The 22,137-nt window shown below is 45.2% G+C and overlaps 1 protein-coding gene across 1 annotated transcript in view; it reads right to left on the bottom strand.

The window, feature by feature from the left end:
- Positions 1-22,137, bottom strand: part of LOC147671279 (BCL2/adenovirus E1B 19 kDa protein-interacting protein 2-like) — a 162,733-nt gene that overhangs the window by 55,958 nt on the left and 84,638 nt on the right. The window contains exons 3-5 of the mRNA XM_086948103.1: positions 19,421-19,537; positions 17,290-17,357; positions 11,965-12,147 (exon numbers count right to left, since the gene is read on the bottom strand). Of these exons, the coding sequence (XP_086804229.1) occupies positions 11,965-12,147; positions 17,290-17,357; positions 19,421-19,537 (368 nt within the window). The remainder of the gene's footprint in view (positions 1-11,964; positions 12,148-17,289; positions 17,358-19,420; positions 19,538-22,137) is intronic.

Genomic DNA, 22,137 nt, shown 5'->3' on the forward strand with positions numbered 1-22,137 from the left:
TAGGAATCTCTTCCTACTAAGGTCGGGCGGATTTTAACCTTTCACCCACTCCAGACGTCTATTGGAGTATTTACGGGAGAAAGGGGTGTGAAATATGCACGACTGAGTTACTCTACAAGTCTTGCGTTGGTTTATCGCCTTACCAAACGTTAGGGCGCCATGTAGTGTAGTTCCTAGTTTCCCACTAGGCCCTGCACATTGGAATAACATAAACAGTAGTATCGACGTGGAACTGCTTATATTCCAGGCCTCCACTGACTATGCTAAACTTAATTGGGTTGTGTTACCAACTAGCTCAGAGGTCACTGGAAACTTTCTTCTCTGCATGGGAAGTGATCAGCTTCCTTGGCACAGACAAGAAGGGATTCAGTTTTCCAACAACCGTGCAACATGACAACTTTGCTCCTCAGATCAAGAGTCGATCTCTAGGGTCGTGTGAAACAATAGACACAGATTTCACTCAGTCAGTCTAGTGCAGTTTACTTTCACGGTATGTAGAGAATAGAGAGACGGGCGTTTATCAATAAAGGGTTAACATTTATTGAACAGTCTTTCTTCTCGTACAAGAGAAATGTATTGCCACAATTGCAATAATTGTTATTATAAAAAGTACGTACAGTAAGATAAGTATTGCGAAATAGAACTGTAAAAGCATTGATATGGTTTCTTAGCCATACAATGGTTTAAAAGTAATAAAACATATATACAGTCATATATACATTAGGCTAACATACTCAACTGGTGCTTCTAACTAAGCCTACCCCAGTGTGCCTGACCTAAGCCTAACACGTGAAAAGGGGAGCAAGTAAGTAGCTTTAAGTTAAGTTGGTTTTGCCAAGGTTTGTTTCAAGAATTCTCATCTAAGGGTTTAGTCAACACCATACCTCTGAATAGAATGATGGAGGATTGGTATCTCCTTCAGGGGTCTCTCTCGATATCCCAGTCACCCGCGAGGGTAAACCGGAAGCGCCGGGACTGGATTTCTCTGCACGAGAAAGGCAGCGGCTTCTCTTCAGCGCGTCGAGGAAGGAGGGGTGACAGCGTCCGCGGGCAGCTGGAATCGGCTGGATGTCTTCGCAGAGGACGGCTGCTCAGCTCCTTAAGCGTACTGCACCATAGTTCGCGCTGTAGCGGCGATAATGGTAATCAGCAGCTTCACCACCACAGGATAGCAGGCTGCAGCGACAGAGTGCTAGTTTTTACCAACACAGGGTCATGCAGGCAGCTGGCATCAGCAACAGGCAACGAATTCACATTGCTTAAGGCAACGTTGGTAATATTTATACCTGACAGGTGCCGGGTTTGACGCAAGTTTGCTGGACATAAGACGTCAATTAAAGATGTCACTAGGAAGTGACAGTTATCAGTTGCTCATTAGAGTTCCATTACTAATCAAAACATAGCAAGCGGGGATTTCCAGGTTTGCTAAGTTTTTATCTTGTTGAAGAACTCGGAGTGTTATCTAGGAATATCAGATAGTGACTGCTGCTCTGTCATTGCACTAATTGGTCGCAAAGGAAGTAGCAGAGAGTCATGCTGGAATGTGGCTCTGTTCGTGTGAGGCCAGAGATGACTTTTCAGAAAATCGCACTTGAACGGTTATGCCAATATAGGGAATAAATGGATTTATAGCCGAATAGGGGCATAAGGTCACAGTATCGATCAGGAACCTAGATAAGCACGCAACAGATCATGCTTACATTTACTCAGCTACACACTTATACAAACACCACTTTAATTATTCATATAGTAACTCAGATAGTAACTCAAACTTAGTGTTTTATAAAATCACTATTGCATGTATAAAGTTTGATACAGTCACTCAAACAATCACTGAGTCTTATGTATACTTATATATATACAACTGTCACGTACACTGCCTTTTATATTTCTAGTTTATTGGACATGTATCATTGAGAAATACATTTACTCATCACCACACCCATAAAGACTTTCACTCATCCAAACAACTATTTCCACATACAGTCTTAACCTCATATACCTACTAAATCAATTATTTACACATCTTTGGACAGTCACACACCTCCCACCCAACTACACACACATTCACTTTCCCATACACATACTCACTTAACTAATTAATAAGTAATATAGACTTTCAAATAGCTGGCAACCAACTTATGTAGTAGTTTATGCAACAAGAGATAGTGTGATATAGATATTCACACTGTTTAATCACTATCCCATATATTTAGTGAAACACTTTAAATTAGTCACTTAGACAGTCAATCACAGTGGAACTAAACCCTCCATCCAGCCACTTATACATCCACTCAGTCTTCAATACACATTGCTATATATATAGAAGACTTATTTGAATATCAAACCAAACCACATTCACTGGATGATGTCATCAGTGATGTCATTTGAGATGTCATCAGTGATGTCACTGACCATGTCAGGAATGATGTAATATGTGACATCAGCATTGGATTGCGGGTGCGCGAGTTATAGTTAGTACAACTAACTATATCGGAGAAATTTCAATGGTTTTGTACGAGTGAAATGTCCAGCTAACTGTAACACCCCTAAAACCTATGGTTTGTTCAGTGAATTTCAAAGGTTTTTTAAATGCTAATTCTAGGTCAGGACTGGAGGCGAGGATTATGCCTTCTTCACTTTATTCCATTAGCAGCAAGAAGGTAAACAAAGACTACGTTTCCCATGAACCATAGGGAAAAAGTAGGCAAGAACAACAACCAATCAAAACAGAGTTCTTGTCCAATCAGGGGCAACCAGCCCGATATAGTCCTCTGTCAGTAACCATTCCTCCTCTTTCTTTGCTGCTCCGCAGCAAAAATAAGTACTCTTCAGTTCCTTATACTGTCTAGTGCTTTCTATTAATTTGATTGCTCTTATTTTCTTGCTAGGTGGTAGCGCTGTGCTGCACTTGTTGCTCTGTGCTAGCGCTGTGTGGCGCGCAGTTCTGGGCAGCGTTTGCGCTGTGTTTCTGTTACTTTAGGTCACGATCGCTGTTTTTTAGGCATCTCGGGTGACTGTTTGTCCCCTCCCCCCCTGCAGGGGTTTGTTCCGAATTTTTTTTGCGTGTTTGGGTGCTACCGCGGGGTTGTTTTCCTCAACCCAACGCGGCGCGAATTGTGGCTTGGCTTCGGCGGACCTCCCGCCGCTAGAGGGCGTGGAGGTCGTCTGGTGCGCGGCGCGACGTTTGTCCTTCTGTGGTTTCAAACGTCGCGCCGCGCGTCCTGGTGCTGAGGCACTGGTCTGAGGCAGACACTGTTGGTCTGTAGCAGCGGGAATCGGGCCATTTACCGCTCTCACCGCGTTACTTGTCTGAACGCTCTGCCACCAGGGAATACAGTTAAACGGTGGCGGGGTCTGAAATACTGATACCGACGCCTCATGGCTTACCGGAGAACAAGAGGTCCTATACTAGGCTACAAAAAGGGGACAGGCCCAGACCGGTGAGCGCCCCTCTGGCACAGGGGTGTGTTGTATATTAAATTGCCAGCCTTTCCCCGATTGCGGTATATTTGCCGCCCCTACCTACAGCTGCCACCCAGCTCGCTATTTCATAGGGCCTCAACAGAGGCCTGTGGGGTGCCACGCAGAGTGTCAGCACTACCTGCTGCTTGCAATTACTGTCCTCACCAGAGGCAGAGCCTGTTTCACCGTCAGTTGGCGCTGAGTCATGGAGTATTACGACGAATACCCCGAGGAAGAGGACCCCCTTGCAGGGATGCCCTGGGGGGGGGACGCATTTTACGATGCTGTGGATTCTTCCATTTATCAAGCTGCCAGCCAGGCTATGTCCCCCCTAGAAGACAAACTTTCCCGTCAGATTGCTGATGCGTTTTCAGGCTTGAAACAGCGCATTGGGCCCTCCGCTCCCGTGACTTCCCCGGCTCCAGTTCCAGGGACATCCCCTCCAGCCAAGCGCCCCCGGACTCCGGGAGTAGATGCAGACGCTTTCGAGCGCCTACGCCAAGCTTTCTTGGATAGCCGAGCTGGCCAGCCGGCTGCGCTTCCTGCTCCTCCACCTCCGTTGCCTCAACCCGCTGCGGGTTTTCCCACAAGTAGCCCCCAACACTGATCCGAGCGCCTCCATTCTGGGGCCTTCCTCGGCTCCACCTTCGGTCCTTTCAGACATGTTGAACCTGAACAATATCGTTCACCCCCGTTCGTCGGAGTGGGCTCCGGGAAACAAAGTGCCTGCTTACGTGGTGGAGCACATCCGTCGTCCTTTGGAAAAGGAGGCCCGGAATTGCCTGAGGGCAGAGTGCCCCCGCCCTTCCTTGGAGGGCAAGGTTTCCCTCACACCTGAGATCGATCCCGGGATGCATACCTTCCTGCAGAAATTCATTTGCGACCCTAAGAAGGGGATTGACAGGTCCTGGCGAGCTTGCCAGGACAAGCTCTTGGATGTCCTTGGCCCGGCTACGAAAATCTAGGACATGGCCGAAGAAGCCAAGGAATCAGGCTCTTCGTTTTCTCCGGACGATTTATCCAACTGGGCTCAGCGGGTTATTGTCGTCTTGGGCAATGCCAATTGCGCGCTCTCTACTGAGCGTCGTAGGTCACTCCTTATCAAAGTCGACCCAAAATGAGGCGACCTAGCAGACTCCAAGGCCGCAGCGGTGGCCCAGGGGGGGCCTATTTGGCGAGCCTTTTGTTCGAGATCTCGGCAAGTTCGTGAACACCTTCACGTCCCTGGACAGGGCCCAGTCCACGATTCGCAAGGTGTTTCCCTGTGTTTTTCGTGGGGCCGGCAGAGGCAGGGGCCGCTCTGCTGGTCGCGGTCACCAGCAGGGTAACCAGAGAGGCCCCAGTCAACAACAAGACAGGTCCTGGTTTGGAAATCTCTACCCTACGAGAGGACGCAGAGGAAAGGAAGAGGATACCGTGGAGGTTCCATCAGTTCCAACTCCGGTGAGTGTTCACCTTCTTTTCCCGTCAAGGCTTGGAGGGCAGTTGACAGGTTGTGTTCAGGTTTGGGAGTCCCTCACACACGATGCGTGGGTTCTCCAGACTGTGCACGGGTTCCACATAGAGTTCTTGGGGTCCCCGAGGCAGCTTTCTCCCCCTCATCCTCTCCATTTTTCAGATTCAGACGCCGCTCTGGTAGACGAAGAGGTTGCCTCTCTCTTGTGCAAAGGCGCCATTTCCCGGTCCATCCGTCACCCGGAGGGGTTTTTAAGCAATATCTTCTTAGCGGACAAGACGGATGGCGGCAAACGGACCATCATAAATTTAAGCGCCTTCAACGAATGGCTGGTGTATCGCCATTTCAAAATGGAGGTGATTCATCTCCTGCGGGATGTCCTTCGTCCCTGCGATTGGATGGTCCGTTTGGACCTCAAGGATGCTTATCAGGTGATCCCAGTCTTTCCTCCGCACCGGAAGTTCCTAAAGTTTCTGTGGAGAGGCCGTGTTTACGAGTTCTCCTCCCTTGCGTTCGGCCTCTCGTCGGCATCATGGTGTTTTACCAAGGTCCTCAAGCCAGCGGTAGAGTTTCTGAGAGCCAGGGGGGTCAGGATGATCGTTTATCTGGATGACATCCTGTTCATTGCCTCCTGTCCGCAACACCTGGGGGCGCAACTCCAGATGGCAGTGGCTCTCCTCCAAGATCTTGGGTTTGTGATCAACAACGAGAAGTCTCTCTTACAGCCGACCCAGTCCCTTACCTTTTTGGGGTTTGTCATCGACTCAACGTCTTCCACTCTCAGCATTCTGGCAAAGAAGAACTCAAAGATCCGCCACGAGTTGCACCGCGTGCTGGCCAAGAGCCACGTGTCTCTCCGTCAGATAGGGCAGGTGGTGGGTCTCTTGTCGGCCTCCATCCAAGCCATCTTTCTGGGCCCTCTTCACTACAGGGCCCTGCAGCGCCTAAAGGCGTATTTCCTACGGAAGGGGTTCCCCTATTCCCACAAGGTGAATCTGACACCCAAGGTGACGGACGAGATTCGGTGGTGGTTGGACCACATGGAAGCCTGGAACGGGCGAGCGATCTTTGGTTCTACCCCGGATTTAGTGATCGAGTCAGACGCCAGCAGACTTGGCTGGGGCGCCCGCTGCGGGGATTTGTCCACAGGAGGATTGTGGTCTCCAGCAGAACAGAAGTTACACATAAACTGTTTGGAGCTTTTAGCAGGTTCGTTCGCCGTACGGTGTTGGACGAGAGACTCTGTCCAGTCTTGCATACTCCTGAAGATGGACAACATCTCGGCGGTTCGGTATGTGAATCACCTGGGCGGGACCAGGTCGCAGGCCCTCTCGGACCTGGCAGCGAGCTTCTGGCAATATTGCCTGGACAGCCAGATCTTAGTCACTGCCGAGTACCTCCCGGGCTGGGAGAATTTGGAGGTAGACTTTCAGTCTAGTCATTTCTGGGATTCCAGCCTGTGGAAGCTGGATCGAGCCATTTTCTCCGCCCTGAACGACCACTGAGGCCCGTTCTCGGTGGATCTCTTTGCCTCCCGTCTGGACCACCAGGTTCCTCAGTTTTTCAGTTGGAGACAGGATCCCCTGGCGGCGGCCACGGATGCGTTCCTCCAGGATTAGAGCCTGGAACGGGGTAATGCATTTCCTCCCTTCGCAATGATCACACGCTCCTCTGCTCAGATCTGCAGGCAGGAGGCAGATGTAGTCCTGATCTCCCCTCTATGGAGGTTGCAAGTGTGGTTTCCAGTTCTACTGGAACTTTCCTGGGATTTTCCAATCCTACTCCCCCAGTTTCCCGCTCCTCTCACGAGTCCCGAGGGGAATTCTCATCCGCTGCTATTGGCGGGGTCTCTGTTTCTCATGGCGTGGCGGATTTCAGGGGTAGATGGGAAACCCCGGGCCTTTCGAGAGAGGCTGAGGTCCTCATCTCCAAGGCTTGGGCGGACAGTACGGTTAAGCGATACCGGTCCGCATGGGGCAGATGGTCCCGTTGGTATATGCGACTGGGTTACAATCCCCTGGTCGCCGACGTGGTTGCCGTGGTGAATTTCTTGGCGCAACTGGCCTCTGATGGCCTAGCTTACCGCTCTATAAATTCCTTTCGATCAGCGATTTCATCTGGTCACGTCCCTGTGAATGGCACTCCGGTAGGGGAACATCCCCTGGTCTGTAAGCTGCTACGTGGCATAAGATTGTCTTTGCCCCCGGAGCCTCGTTATCTGGGACGTTAATCAGGTCCTGAACCTTTTTCTTTTTTGGCAACCTAACCGGTTCCTGTCACGGAAAGAGTTGTCTGCGAAGTTAGCTATGCTGCTTGTCTGGTGTCATGCAGACGTATCTCGGATGTCCGGGCTTTGGACATTTCGGGAAGGATTTTCTCGCCTGAGGGTTTTACCTTTACTCTTCAGCGACGCACTAACTGCCATACCAGGGTTATTTCGTACCCGGCTTTTCCTGACTCCTAAGTTGTGCGTGGTCCTATGCCTTAAAGCATATGAGGAGATGACGGAAGACTTCCGTCCTCCTGGAGAACGTCGGCTACTGATTTCACTACGGAAGCCCTTTAAAGCGGTTTCCTCGCCCACCATTGCCAGGTGGGTTCGGTGGGTAATGCAAGAGGCTGGTATCAGTTTGTGACAGTTTGGCGCTCATTCTGCCCGGGGGCAATGGGTCGAAAGCCTTTGGTTTCGGTGCCCGCCTGGAGGATATCCTTAATGTGGCAGATTGGTCTTCGAACTCTACCTTTAAGAGGTTCTATTTCAAACCAGTTCTTAATATGGCTCAACTGGTTGTGGGCAAGCTTTAAACAAGCATAATCCTGGCCTCCAGTCCGGACATAGAATGAAAAATGTCCTAGCTAACGTAACAGAAAGTTTCAATTCTATTAAGGACTCGGAGGCGAGGATTATCCCGCCCATTGCCCCTGGAGGAGACCCCTCCCCGTATTGGAGTAAGTAGTTCATTTTCATGTTCTTGATGTATTGATGGCATGATGTATCTCGCTTGCTGTTCTGCATTAATGTCCGGTGCAAAGTGTAATGCATCCCTGCCATTTCAGGTTCGGATGCTCAGAAACAAGATGTCTGAAGAGTGTGGGACAGCTGTTGTCGCGCTCAGAAAGAGAAGGAATGGTTACTGACAGAGTACTATATCGGGCTGGTTGCCCCTGATTGGACATGGACTGTCTTGATTGGTTGTTGTCTTGCCTACTTTTTCCCTATGGTTCATGGGAAACGTAGTCTTTGTTTACCTTCTTGCTGCTAATGGAATAAAGTGAAGAAAGAAGGCATAATCCTCGCCTCAGAGTCCTTAATAGAATTGAAACTTTCCGTTACGTTAGCTAGGAAATTTTTCATTCCTAACTATAACACCCCTAAAACCTATGGTTTTTTTCAGTGAATTTCAAAGGTTTTTTAAATGCTAATTCCTAACTATATATATATCACCTCCTGTTGCTTATGTTACAGCAGCCACCACCAGAACGGAGGGCGCGTCGTTGTAGCCGGTCACCCAAGCAGGACACGGTCAAAATCTCCAACATCAGCCCCACATATCATGAGGAAAAACAACGCCATGTGGTGAAGTAATTCAAAGTTTAATGTCGCTCTTCAGCGCGTTTTGCCTGTCCCAGCAGGCTTGTTCACCAACAAGCCTGCTGGGACAGGCGAAACGCGTTGAAGAGCGACATTAAACTTTGAATTACTTCACCACATGGCGTTGTTTTTCTTCATGATATGTGGGGCTGATGTTGGAGATATTATATATCTCCAACATACACACACCCATATATATTTTCTCGTAACTTTTGCACTTCGCACGCTCTCAGGAACGACAGACCCAGCGTCTCATCAAAGTAACTGCTGTTTATTCACACAATGCGTTTCACCTATCACCAAGCTTGATCACGTGTAAGGAACCCACCATGGTCGGCAAACAAATACTGCGAGAGGTAATGAACAGTGATAAAGGACATACACATCTGAAAGCGGCCGACATCTTGTAGTGGAATAGTAATTCGTTCCGTACATTTCTAAACAGTTCCCTTATGTTGTGAATCATGTTAATAGCACTCAAGCAAACTCGCAATATAGTTAGAAAAAATAAACATCAGTTACTTTGATGAGACGCTGGGTCTGTCGTCCCTGACAGCGCGCGAAGTGCAAAAGTTACGAAAAGGTATTGAAACAGCCAGTTTACTTCGCCGGCGTGCGCGCCACTCTCCGTGGGTCCCTGAGAGTCCGGAAGGAGTATCTTCGTTGTGATAGATATATATATATATATATATATATATATATATACATACACACACACGTATACACACACACACACACACACACACACACACATATATATATATATATATACACATGCACACAAAAAAGAAAAAAGTAGTGTTGTCCCTTTTAGCAAGCATATGCCTTCACCAAGCATGCTTTTATCACAAAAATGTAAGTATTTTACAGTAAAATATAAACTCTTTATCTATACATAGTAAAATACTTATAATTGGTTGTAAAACTTTACCACTCGTGCTTTTACAATGAAATGGCTGGTAAAGGCTATGCGTGGTTATGGCTATGCGTAGTAAAGGTTATGTGTGGTAATGGCATTTGCGTTGTAACAAGCGCGTGGTTATGGCATGCGTTACATTGGAATGCGTGATTCCATCATACATTCACTTTTATGTACAATATAGCAAAAAAAATGTTTAGGCATCTTTCAATGCTTTCTTCAAATTGGTTTTGGAGTTCAAAATCAGTACACATAAGTACACAACTGTTTCCCAGTCAAATGTTTTACGGTTCTACCTCCTTCTCAAGAAAAAAAAGAAATAATTCAAAATATATGCTTAAATACACCAATTTATTACTGCTGATAAATCAATATCCATTTTTTAGATCCATTTTACAATGTCATTTTTAAAAGTAAATCATGCATGCACTTTGAGGTTAATCATACTGTATACTATGTACATCTTTAATGTTGATTCTCTCGTGGAGTGCAAACCTTGGATTTGCAGTTTATTTTTATGCAGAGATTGACCATCTTTTGGAGGCCGATTCTATATGGAGGCTGAACCTCCTTGTCAGGTAGATTTTCCAACAGAGTCGATCATCTTTTGTTTAAGAACCTTCATAGTGGTCTTGGACCTACAGATTACTAGCTGTAGGATTTCCATAACTGAAAATGCTGAAGAACTGTTGATTTCGTCCTTTGTTTAGAAACTGGTTTTAACTCTGGTCGCCTCACTCATGTCAATTTATAATGGGCAACTCCCTATATAGTTCTTCCTAACCCCTTTAAGCGTGCTCTTCAAATTCTTCCTTGAAAGTGTCACTAAGGAGACTCGGACTGTCGGGTGAAAACACCGGAATGCACTTCACATCTCCTTTAGAAACATGGTTTTCTTACACAAAAGGCTTTATTTCCACTACGTTTTGCCTCAGTCCAAGGGCAAGCAGAGGTCGCAGGCCTCCTGGACGTCTTTCCAGGGCTAGCTAAACTCAGAGAAAGGACAGAATTTAAAAGTTAGTATATGACATAACTAACAACCTGTCTTCTCTCCATCCCTCGAGTCCTTTCTAAACGACTGGACTGCTGCAGCTTAAAGATCATGGCAACAAACTGTGAATATATGTCTGAAAGTTGGGTCTGCGTCTCCAACCGATCTGGTGTCCTAACGGTTTTGTCACCCTTTGATGCAAACTTTTCCCAGGGCGCGTAGTTTTGGTGGTCTTGTGCCACTAGTTGCAAGCTGCACCATACGAAAGAGGACCAAATAGGCTGACAACGGTCCGGGGTTGTTTGTGCTCCGCTCAGAGGGACCTGGCCTCGCAGTTCATGCTGGACTGTTCGAAGCTGAGCAGGACAGGACAAAGACTGCTTTGCATTCCTGTCTGAGGTGGCATGGTGGGGAAAAAAGAACAGTGAACTGGAATTTAGCCCAGAGTAATAACTAGTAACTGTTATTCAAGTAATCCACACATCACATTTTTGTTCTGCCTAGTGTGATGGACTAAGTGTGACTGGTACACCCAGAGATGGGTCTGGTGCTTAATATGCCACAGGACTAAAGCTGCACCCTACTAAAGACAAAATAGGTTGATAATGGCTTGGGGTTGAACTTTGAGGGACGTGGCCTAGTAGTTTGGGCTGGTTCCGGTTTGTATTGGAGCAGAACTAAGATGGATTTGCATACGGCTGGTTCCTGTTTGAGGTGGAATGGTGGGTCAAAAGGACTGGATTGCAGTCAATAGAAGTCACTAGTGGCCACGTTAATTCAAACAAACCACCTACCACTTTTTTGTTTCTTTGCAAGAACACTTGCAAGCCATTCTAAATCTGAATTAAATACATCTGATGCACTCTCTGTGTGCCTTTACTTTATGAGTTTCACAGACGACATAATATTCATAAACTAGCAGTAGATTGCAAGACAGTGAATATCATCGGAATATACAACGCATGTGCTGTAAGTCTTCGACTCCTATAAATCAAGGAGCATTTGTATCACTTCACACACCAATTGTCTAGATGAAAAAGCTATAACGAAAGAGACAAGTAGGAAGAGCCATGTGGCTACAAGACTTCACAATAAGGAATAACTTTAACTGTAAGAGTGCAGCCCAACAACCTAATGTTCAACAAACCATTGAAAGATTGCTTTAAAAGGTGCCAAGGTTAAAAACATTTATGTGCAGCCAGTGACAAATACCAGACAGTTAAACTACAATTAAATACATCCCACAATGTATTAACACTTAACATGAGCACCCCACTCCTATCCTCATTTTTCCTTTCCAAGTTAATAATTGACAATGGGACTATGCTGAAAGTATACATCAGTCATAAGCCATGTGATGTCATAATTCCTCACAAATAAACACTTCATTCAAATGCATGTACAGAAAAATGCTGTGAAGTTTTCAGGGAGCAATAATAGCGGCAACATAGAAAACTTCTTAAATACTTTTTTTCGCAAGGACTCAGTGAGAAATACAATTTTGCAATTAATAGCATATATTAAAAATATGAAATACTCACCTTCCCATTCAAACTCGTTACTGTTCTCTGAAGGAGTATCCATGTCATCTAAATCGAGTTCTCCACTCTCCTCCAAGTCCTCTGAGAGAATGGAGCCATCACTGCGATCCAGTGTTAAACTTATATTTGGTGCGGACAATTTCTTTTTCGCCTTATTTCCATGTACTTCCAAAGAGTTTGGATCTTGAAAAAAGGTGAAAAGATGCCATAATATGTCATGTCTCTGACGCTTTTAATACAACCATCCAAATAATCACTTCAGACTCAAAATTAACTGTCAGGAAAAATATTTGTGTTGGTGGAGTGTGAAATAATGTTAGGATTGAATGCTATGAATGACTAGTAGAGCAACTATTTCACCGAGCCCAAAATTAACAAGTGGAGGGAGAGTATAGTAAGAGTCAAAGAACAAGTTACTTCCTCAACGGATGATTAACTTACTTGTAAATTATATTATCTGAAGGACTAAATTCATAGATTGAATTAGTATTAATCATTAATAGCAAAAAATTTAAATGAATTAGTTACTTACCTGTCACTCAATACCTCTTTAATGATGAGGGAAAAACACATGCGCACTAGTGAGTTAATTCTAATTCTACCTGTACTTTCGCCTTCCTGCGCTCAACTTCGTGGCCCACCGTTAAGCCACTGAAAATGCAATACAAGCAATCATATAGAAGGAGCGCAATGTAATTACAACTATCAACAATCAAATATTGAAGTCCATAAATAATCCAGTTCCACAGCAAGCTTCCTTTTTTCTAGATCCAGTCTTTTATTGGTATACGTTGTTTTTACTTTTTCATCTCCTTTTAATTGACAATTAATCAATCTTTCCCTGGTGCCCAAAAAAAGGCTAATCTTGATGCTCCAACATTCATATTCATATGTCTGAATATGAGTGGCGGAGCACCAAGATAAGCCTTTTTGATTAGGTGGGGCAACACTGAAGGAGGAAGCTTATAATAAAAATCAATCATATTAAGGACCCAAGATGGTGGCACATTTGGATATAAGACCAGGAATAGGAATCAGGTCCAGAAGGATACACTAACAGATACTAAATATATATTTTCCATCCATCCAAGGACTAGTCAATTTTTGAAGCCCTGATGATGTCCCATGAGGGACGAAACGCGTAGGCTGTGGAATGCAAGTTTAATAACACATTCTGTGAATGTTTTCTTGAAGAACTAATTGTGAATTAAAAGGAGATGAAAAAGTAAAAACAACGTATACCAATAAAAGACTGGATCTAGAAAAAAGGAAGCTTGTAGTGGAACTGGATTATTTATGGACTTCAATATTTGATTGTTATTTGTAATTACATTGCGCTCCTTCTATATGGTTGATTACTTACCTGTCACTCTAGCTTTCCAGCGTTTGTATCTTTCATATATTCACATGCTTCTTTTCCTGTTGTGGGGCTGGGAATCCCTAGTAATCTTAAGTATCAATAAACAGTGTTAAAATGGCCGTAGTTCAGCAGCAAGTGTTTTTATTTAGTAGCAAATTGATCTAATTTAAAGCAGCCCAAATTTCAGTGAGATTGAATTTCTAGGTCTCCTAATCCCCCTTAAATCCACCATAGCTCAGATTTCATAGCACAAAGTGAGAGAAGACTTAATAATAAATCACCCTCAGCCCTGGGAGGAGGGAGGGCAGATGTGAATGCATGACAGATACAAATGTTGGAAAACTGAAGTTATAAGTATGTAACTATTGTCTTCTCCAGCATTGAATCTTTCAGATATTCACATGCTTGAATCAGAATAGCAAGCGGTACATCATAACTACAAGAAAGTGGGTAGCATGCTCACCTTTACTGAAATAGATTTTGGAGGACTGGCTGTCCCCCTGCTGGGCTGGCTTCTGGCAGGCAGTAGTGCTTCTTGAGCATGTGCCTTGCTCCGCCCGGTAGCTACACAGCAGAGGTCTTGAACATACACACACGTGTAGTGTAGCAGTCATAGGCACACTTCTTTTAGAATGTGCCCTCACTCTCCTCGGTTATGGATGGCTTGGCTTTGCTGTAGCAAAAGATGATGCAAGCTGAGAGCCAATGTGCAATTTTCTGTTCGGACATGTCTCGACGGGTTCCTGATCGACTGAAAGAAACAGCTGGTCTGAAGAATGGATGTTCTTGGTATGTTCTATATAGAACTTAATGCATTTGTGCACATCCAAACAGTGCAATGATGAATGAAAATGAATGAAAATACATTTCTACAGCGCGATTGCTGCCCTGGGGCGTCCAAGCGCTAAGGAACCAGAGGGGGATGTAATGAGACTGGCAGAGACTAGGAGGAGGGGGAAGGGGCTGATATGATTACGGAGATTTGAATAGATGGGTTTTAAGATGCTTGCGGAAGGAGGCAAGGTTGGGATTAGATCTCAGGTGAAGGGGAAGAGAGTTCCAGATTTTTGAGGCGTTGAAGGTGAACATTCTTCCGCCTGCTCTAGACCTTTTGATTCTGGGGACTGTTGCCATAAAAGCCTGACTAGAACGTAATTCACGACCTGGGTGGTATTGGCTGACTAGGCTACGCATGATTTTTGGGCCCGAGTCCCAGAAGGCCTGATGGGCGATGCACATTGCTTTAAAGGTGACTCTTTTTCGTACTGGCAGCCAGTGAAGGCTGGTCAGTGCCTCTCTGACTGGGGTTCTTCGTGGAATTTGCAGTAGGGTGCGGGCCGCACAGTTCTGCACCAGTTGCAATCTATTTAATGTGTACTCTGGGGCTCCCAGATAAAGGACGTTATTTGAGTCCAGGCGTGATTGAATTATGCCCTGAATAGCTGTTTGTTTAGCCTCCATTGGGAGCAAGGGGAGGACCTTCTTCAATGTCCGGAGAAGTCCAAAGCAGGTGGCGGAGAGCTTTGTGGCCTGGGTGTTAAAGGTAAGATTCCTGTCCAGCCATACCCCCAGGCTTTTGATGTTATCTTTCGGAACCGGGGGGGGGGCCTAGACAGGTGGGCCATAATGACTTTAAGAGGGTCGGATCGGCCGGGCCTAGCAGCATGAGCTCCGTTTTGTCCCCATTCAGCTTTAGTGAGGACAGCGTCATCCAGGACTTCACCTCCTCCAGACATTTGGTTAGGCCCCCCGATGGAGAATGTTGGGCTTCCTGCGCTAAGGAGACCACCAGCTGTGTGTCGTCCGCATAGGAAATGATCTTAACTCCATACGGACGAACTACCTCAGCCAGTGGCCTCATATAGATATTAAAAAGCGCAGGGCTTAGAGAGGAGCCCTGGGGGACTCCACACTTCATAGGTATGCTGGAGGAGACGGCTTGTCCATCAAACACCTGGAACGACCTGTTGCTTAGGAAGGATTTTATCCAGAGCCAGGCCTTATCCACAATGCCAACGTTTGCTATACGGCTCAGTAAGGTGTTATGACTGACCGTGTCAAATGCCGCACTAAGATCAAGGAGGACTACTGCCACTCTCTCTGTTAACTTTGTTGAAATCAGGAAGAATGAAGGTAGAATGAAAGGGTCATTTATATGAATTTTGGGTTGGTTCGCAAGATGATTTTGTCCCTAGTGAATTGAGAAATGGGGTCTTTGACAGCAAATGCCTGCATCTCACCTACCCACCTTGCAGATGTAAGCACTAGAAGCACTGTTTTCCCACAAGTGAACTTTAGGTGTACCTTATGGATGAGCATTAAAGGAATCAACATCAGCTGATCCAGGACAGTGTTAAGTTCCTATGATCCTGGTGGAAATAGTCCTTTTGTAAACTGTTTTATGATTATATGAGGGAAAAGAGCGAATCAGGAGTCTACTGTTCATCGAAATCTTGATATTGCCGATAGATGGATTCGGACTGATTAGTATTTCCGATAACTCTTTGCTAGGTCCAACAAATATGGCAATATTTTGTGAGTATGTAGAATGTGTGAGTATAAACCTTTGGTTTTGAACCAGAGACAAAACACTTTTACTTGGCACTACATGCCCTCGTGGTAGCTGGTGCTCATGCCAGCGCCAAGATATTTCTACATCCTATCGGCAAATGTAAGTGACTGAACTCAAAGTATTCAGGTATCATTTACTGTCAGGTTGAGTGACTTACAGTTGTGATGGAGTATCTCTCTGTTTGGAGAGGAGTCTGGAGTAAATTTTCATGATATCACAAGAAGTTCAGATAGTTGCAGAGGTTTGTCGAACCAGTACTGGCGTGGCTAAGCCAGAGCAATGAGGAGCAGGGTACAGTGATCCGTCTTCACCCTCCTCAGTACCCTGGGCATCAGGGGAAATTGAGGAAAGGCGTATCAAAGATGCGGATTGAAAGGGCATTGCCTTGTTTCCCAAAATCTGCTGGTTTAGCCGAAGTATTTTCTGTTGCTCCAAGGTGGCAAACAAAGCGTGCGGCTGGATTGTGTAAGCGAATGGGGTGCTGTTGGCGAAGTGCTTGTGGGTGTAGGGTGTGGGAAAGTACATGAGAAATTGGTGGAGATGAATGTGAATGCTCCTGTGGCTGAGAGAACAGAAGAGAACTGAATATAGGCGGAGGAGCAGGTTTCCTGGCGCTGGGCATGTGCCAGGCATGGAGACGATCACCTTTGGTGCGCCAGGCGGAGTGTCTGCATTGTGACCACCATTAAGTAGGTCTTGGAAGGGGGAGGAGTGCCGGGGTGGTGGGTGGTGAGAGATGGATGATGGATAAAGAAGTCCTCTTGCTTGGCTTTTTCTCTTAGAGAGGGTCATAGCAGGAAACCAGTGATATCACTTCCTGTGCAGATGGATGATGGGAAATGCAGTGATGACACTTCCTGTGCAGATGGATGGTGGGAAATCAATCAGTATGTACAAAATAAACATACTTGCATATAAACACCTACACATGTATATACTTACAATCTCATATACATATGAATTTGATTTCATTATTCAAATCTGAAAAAAGTAACACTTGAGGATTCCTTTAGAGCAGCCATGTGTTGGTTTATATGTTTTGTTATTGATTTTATTAAGCACACTTCCACCTATACAGGAGTCAATGCACTGCAAACAAGGCAACACTAAGGCAGTGGAAGCAACTGATTAGACACATATCCAGACCTTCTGTGCTTTCCTGAAACGCAGCAGATTTTGCAAACTATGCAAAAAAAATAACAGGAGACAGTTTCACAACTGAGATCCTAAGTTTCCGAAGGCGGAAGACATGAGATGAATGAAGGGTCCAGCCCGGAACATACCATGAGAACATGCTTTTAATATAGGTGGGACCCATGTATTTCAAGTTTGGCCATGAAATAACAACCCACACTCTTTGATAAAATATTAAATCCCTCAAAAAAATTCTTACCAGAATGGCTTTCTATTCCAGATGCAGCTAGAAAATCTTCCTCTATCTGGTCATCCTCTGGCAATGGCCTATACATAAACAAACGCGCATAGGTAAATAAAACAGCACATTGGTAGTTTTTATTAAACTTATGTTCGGTCATGTTAAATGGCACACAAACATATCTTGGAAAGGTACCTGCCAGCCAACAACAGTGTGATTAAAGCAGGAAATGCAGGGTTACGCGGAGTAGAAACGGACAATGCACGGTACTATCAGCAGATAGCCCTCTGCCACAAAGCTAAAATGGTTGCCCACTTACAGTCCTGGTTCTGCACTGTAGGCATCTTCACTGAAGTCATAAATGTTGTAATAGTTTCCCACTACATGTGGGGAGTCCAGAATACTTTAATCAAACAGTCACCCACCTACCTGTCTTGATTATACATATAACAATACTGGTCTAAAAAATCTGTATACATCTATCTATACCCATCTACCTATATGTACATACATATATAAATATACATGCATATATACATATAAAATATATCAATGTCTTCATATTGGTCTACGAGTCCCTTGATGGCAACGGCTATATCTCCGGCAGTTATTTGCTTCTGCTTCGGATGCTGCATTTGGTCAATAATGGTTTAGCGTTGCCACGAGATCTCCCTGATTGTGACCATCTTTTTAAGATTCGGCCTGTCATTGACCACTTTGTAGATCGATTTTCTGAGATCCATGCTCCAGGGAAAGAAATAGCAGTGGATGAGTCTTTGGTCTTGTTCAAATGCTGCTTAGTTTTTAGGCAAACATTCCTAGTAAGAGGGCAAGCTATGGAATTTAGCTGTATATGCTGTGTGACAATAGGACTAGATATGTCTCTAATTTCAGGGTGTACACCAGTAAGGAATCCAGGATTAACCCCCCTGGTTGTCCGTCCACTTTTGGAGTGACTGAGAAAGTTGTGTGGGAACTTGGTAGAGGCCTTTTTAACAAAGGTCACCATTTATATGTAGATAACTTCTACACTGGTGTGTGGTTGTTCAGGGAATAAGCCAAAGTTGACACTGTTGCTTGTGGCACAATCTGCTCTAACCGTAAAGGTTTCCCAAAAGAACAGAGTAAAATGGCACCCCAAGTGTGTGGGTGGCCAATGCAGAATTGGCTAAATGTAGCGCTTAGAATTCTTGGTGCTATACCCTTAATCCCTATGTTTTGGACTCTTCTTAGTTACAGGCCCTTGCCCCACCCACACAAGTGAGGTATCATTTTACTTGGGATACTCAGGGGAACGCTGTGGGGTAAGACATTTGTGCCGGTACAGTGATTCCACACAAAAATATGTGGAAAATGTGGGGTTTTCAGCTAAATTTGAGGTTTGCAGGGCATTCTAGGTAGGAAAACGTTGGGGCATCCATGCAAGCCATACCTGATTGGACTCTTCCGGGTATCTAGTTTTCAGAAATGTTTGGGTTTGGTAGTTTCCCAAGATGGCCGAAATTTGTGGATCTACGCAGATTCCAGAACTTTCCCACACGGACATTTGAGAAAAAAAGTTATTTTTTTCAGCTAAATTTGAGGTTTGCAGGGGAGGTCTGGGTAGGAGAATGTTGGGGGACCCACTAAAGCCATACCTCGCTGGACTCCCCTGGTTGTATAGTTTTCAGAAATGTGTGGGTTTGGTAGGTTTCCTAGATTGCTGCCGAGCCTGGGGCCAAAAACTGATGGGACCCCCCTTGCAAAACCAGGTTGGTTTATGATAGGTAATTTTGATGTTTTGATGTTGCCTCAATATTTTGAGAGCAATCAACAATAAGAATGAATCAAATTTGTAGCCCCTCCCTTGCACAGGTTAAGCCAAATGCTTAGGCTGGACCTTAGCAACAGATTTACAGTGCTCAATGACATCTTTAATAATGCCTGGCTGTTGTATCAGGTTGCTAGCTTGCCTTCTTTTGTGTGGCATCCCATACATGATTTATTACTTAGAAAGTACTTTCACATAACTATAAAACTGCAATACTAAATGGTTTGGTTGTAAACAATAAATAGTACTTTATTCATACTATTTGAAGGGTAAAAACTGTCAAACCAATGTTTAAAGCAAGGTACAACTTTAAGAGATTTAGTTAAAAATATTGCTTACCGGGGGAAATCCTCATCTTGCCACTCCTCCTTAAGCTCCACGCCTTCCATTCTTAACCTGGCCTCTGTGGTAGCCACAGATTCCTGGCGCTCCAGGGATCCGGAAGATTTCTCTTGGCTAGGGAAAATATTAAGACAAGTAAGGAGAGTGGATTACGTACAACGTGCCACCTTTCATATACCAAACATTATCAAAATAACTAAAAATATAAATTCAACATTAGTCAACTGATCGGATTTTGGTAAATGTGATTAACATGTAGCTATGGCAGGAACACCGTGGGCACGTTTATTTCGTGTCTTAGAATTACATCAATATCATTCAATACATGAAATATATAATGGATTACAGAAACTTTGCCTAAAATGCAGTTTTAAGAAATGAAGTGCAAGCTTTGTTCACGAGCAACACCAAAACTGTGTTCTTGTGCATGAAACTAATATATGAAGTTAAATGCCAGTAGAGACACTATTTGATAACCTACATATTGTGGGGTAGGAAGAATAAACAGGTTATTAGGCCTTTAAATCCTTCAAGGGAGTGATGCATCATACACCAAACAAATGGCAGTGACTATATTCTCAAATTTACATATGAGACTTTAAAAGACCATAATGATCGATCAGACTGCCAGTCTAAAAGATTTGTCACGGAATAATGCAGCAGCTGGATGAGCGCATAGTTGCCAAGGTAACTGTCAGAAAGGCCTTTAAAGGTGAAGCACAACATTTTAATGTGCACCATGGATTGAACATTTAACTAGTGAATCTCAGAAACTCTGCAGCACTCTACACATGTGTTTAAATTAATCTGCCAATAATGTATGACACTTTCATGGCTGTGTAGAATGGCCTGTCTGGTAGCCTAGAATGCAATGGTAAAGTACTAGGGCTTGTCTATTTTGTTTGGTCCAGCACTTGAACTATTTTGCTGATCTGCAGTACGTGCTTCTGTTACCCATCTGAGACTCTTTTGGACTTTAAAAGCAGGACAAATTGAGTGACATCGGTCAAGATTGCTGGTTGTACACAGTATTCACTCATTTCATGTGACACACATGTACGTCGGCATGATAGTAGAAAAGGAAAAGAAGGACAGTCATAAATATAATGATGAGAAAGAGAAGGAAGCGTACTCACTAATGACTAATTAAAGAGAATTCACGCAATTTCACACCAAATCCACAGACTGATGATGCTGAAAAAGGAAATCATCATTAAAGGGATAGACTGAACAGAGTGGTGCCTGTTGTTGAGAGTGTGGATGGTGTTCGAGTAGTGGACCCGTCTGACATAGTCCGAACATTTGCCCGTCATTTCCAGGCGGTTTATGCGCCGGTCTCGGATTTGCCGGAAGAGGATTCGCATCTTTTGCTCCGAGATATCGCTCTGCCTGGCCTGTCGGACTCTGATATGGAGCTTATGGAGGCGGATTTTTCCACTGATGAAGTAGCGCTCGCTATCCGTTCACTACGGTCCGGGAAGGCCTCGGGCCCCAACGGTATACCGGTGGAATTGTATAAACTCTGCCCAGACAAAATGGCGCCGTATCTCCGTAAGAGGTTTTTGTCATCGCGAGATTTTGGTCCTCTTCCTCGTGATCAGAGACTGGCGTCCATTGTTGTCATTCATAAAGACGGCAAGCCCCGTGATCAGTGCGCATCATATCGGCCGATCCCACTTTTAAACGTCGAGCCCAAGATTCTTGCTAAGCTTCTGGCGAATCAGTTGGTTACGGTGATATCAGATTTGATCCACCCGGACCAATCTGGTTTTATACCCCACCGAAACACCGCGCTCAACCTACGTCGCCTCCATGGCGTCCTGGCGAGGGCGGGGTCTCTTTGGGAACCGGCCATTTTGGTTTCCCTTGATGCTTCAATGGCCTTCGACACGGTTGAATGGCCGTATTTGTGGGCTGTTCTCGCCAAGTTCGGATTCGGCCCCAAATTTATTGGATGGGTTCGGCTCTTGTATGAGCAGCCGCTGGCGCAGGTGGTGGTTAACGGCAGGGCTTCCGAGCCCTTTAACCTTGGACGGGGAACGAGACAGGGATGCCCTTTGTCGCCGCTCCTCTTCGCGCTTGCCCTTGAGCCCCTGGCTGCATGGCTGCGGTGGGAACCATCGCTTAAGGGCATCCGCTGGTCGGCTGATTTCGAGGACCGTATATCACTCTACGCAGATGATATATTGCTGTACCTTACCTCCCCTCGTAAATCATTGGGCGTTTTGTTCGACGTGCTGCGTTCCTTCGGGAGGAATTCAGGTCTGGTTATTAATTGGGCTAAGTCTTGTATCTATCCACTCACGGATGATGAGCTCCTTCTTCCTCGCCATTGTCCGATACCGGTCTCTAGGGACGGTTTCAAATACTTGGGGATCTACATTTCGTTGGACCCCAGGACCCATTATGAACGGAATTTGCTGCCTCCGCTTTTCCGGCTTCGTTCCGATGTTGTGGCGTGGTGTGGCCTACCACTATCCCCTTTGGGAAGGGCGGCCCTGTTCAAAATGATGTCTCTTCCCCGCTTTCTTTATATGCCATTCAAAACGCACTTGATTTGGTACCTGCTAGCTACTTCCGAGAGATCGAGGGCTTGCATAGGCGGTTGGTATGGGGTGGACGACCACGCATTGCACTGGCAAAATTGACTTTGCCCTGGTATGATGGAGTATTGCGCTGCCCGACATCAGGCGCTACTATTGGGCTTCCCAGTT

Source organism: Lissotriton vulgaris, unplaced genomic scaffold (genome assembly GCF_964263255.1).
Source record: "Lissotriton vulgaris unplaced genomic scaffold, aLisVul1.2 SCAFFOLD_3271, whole genome shotgun sequence".
NCBI lineage: Eukaryota > Metazoa > Chordata > Amphibia > Caudata > Salamandridae > Lissotriton > Lissotriton vulgaris.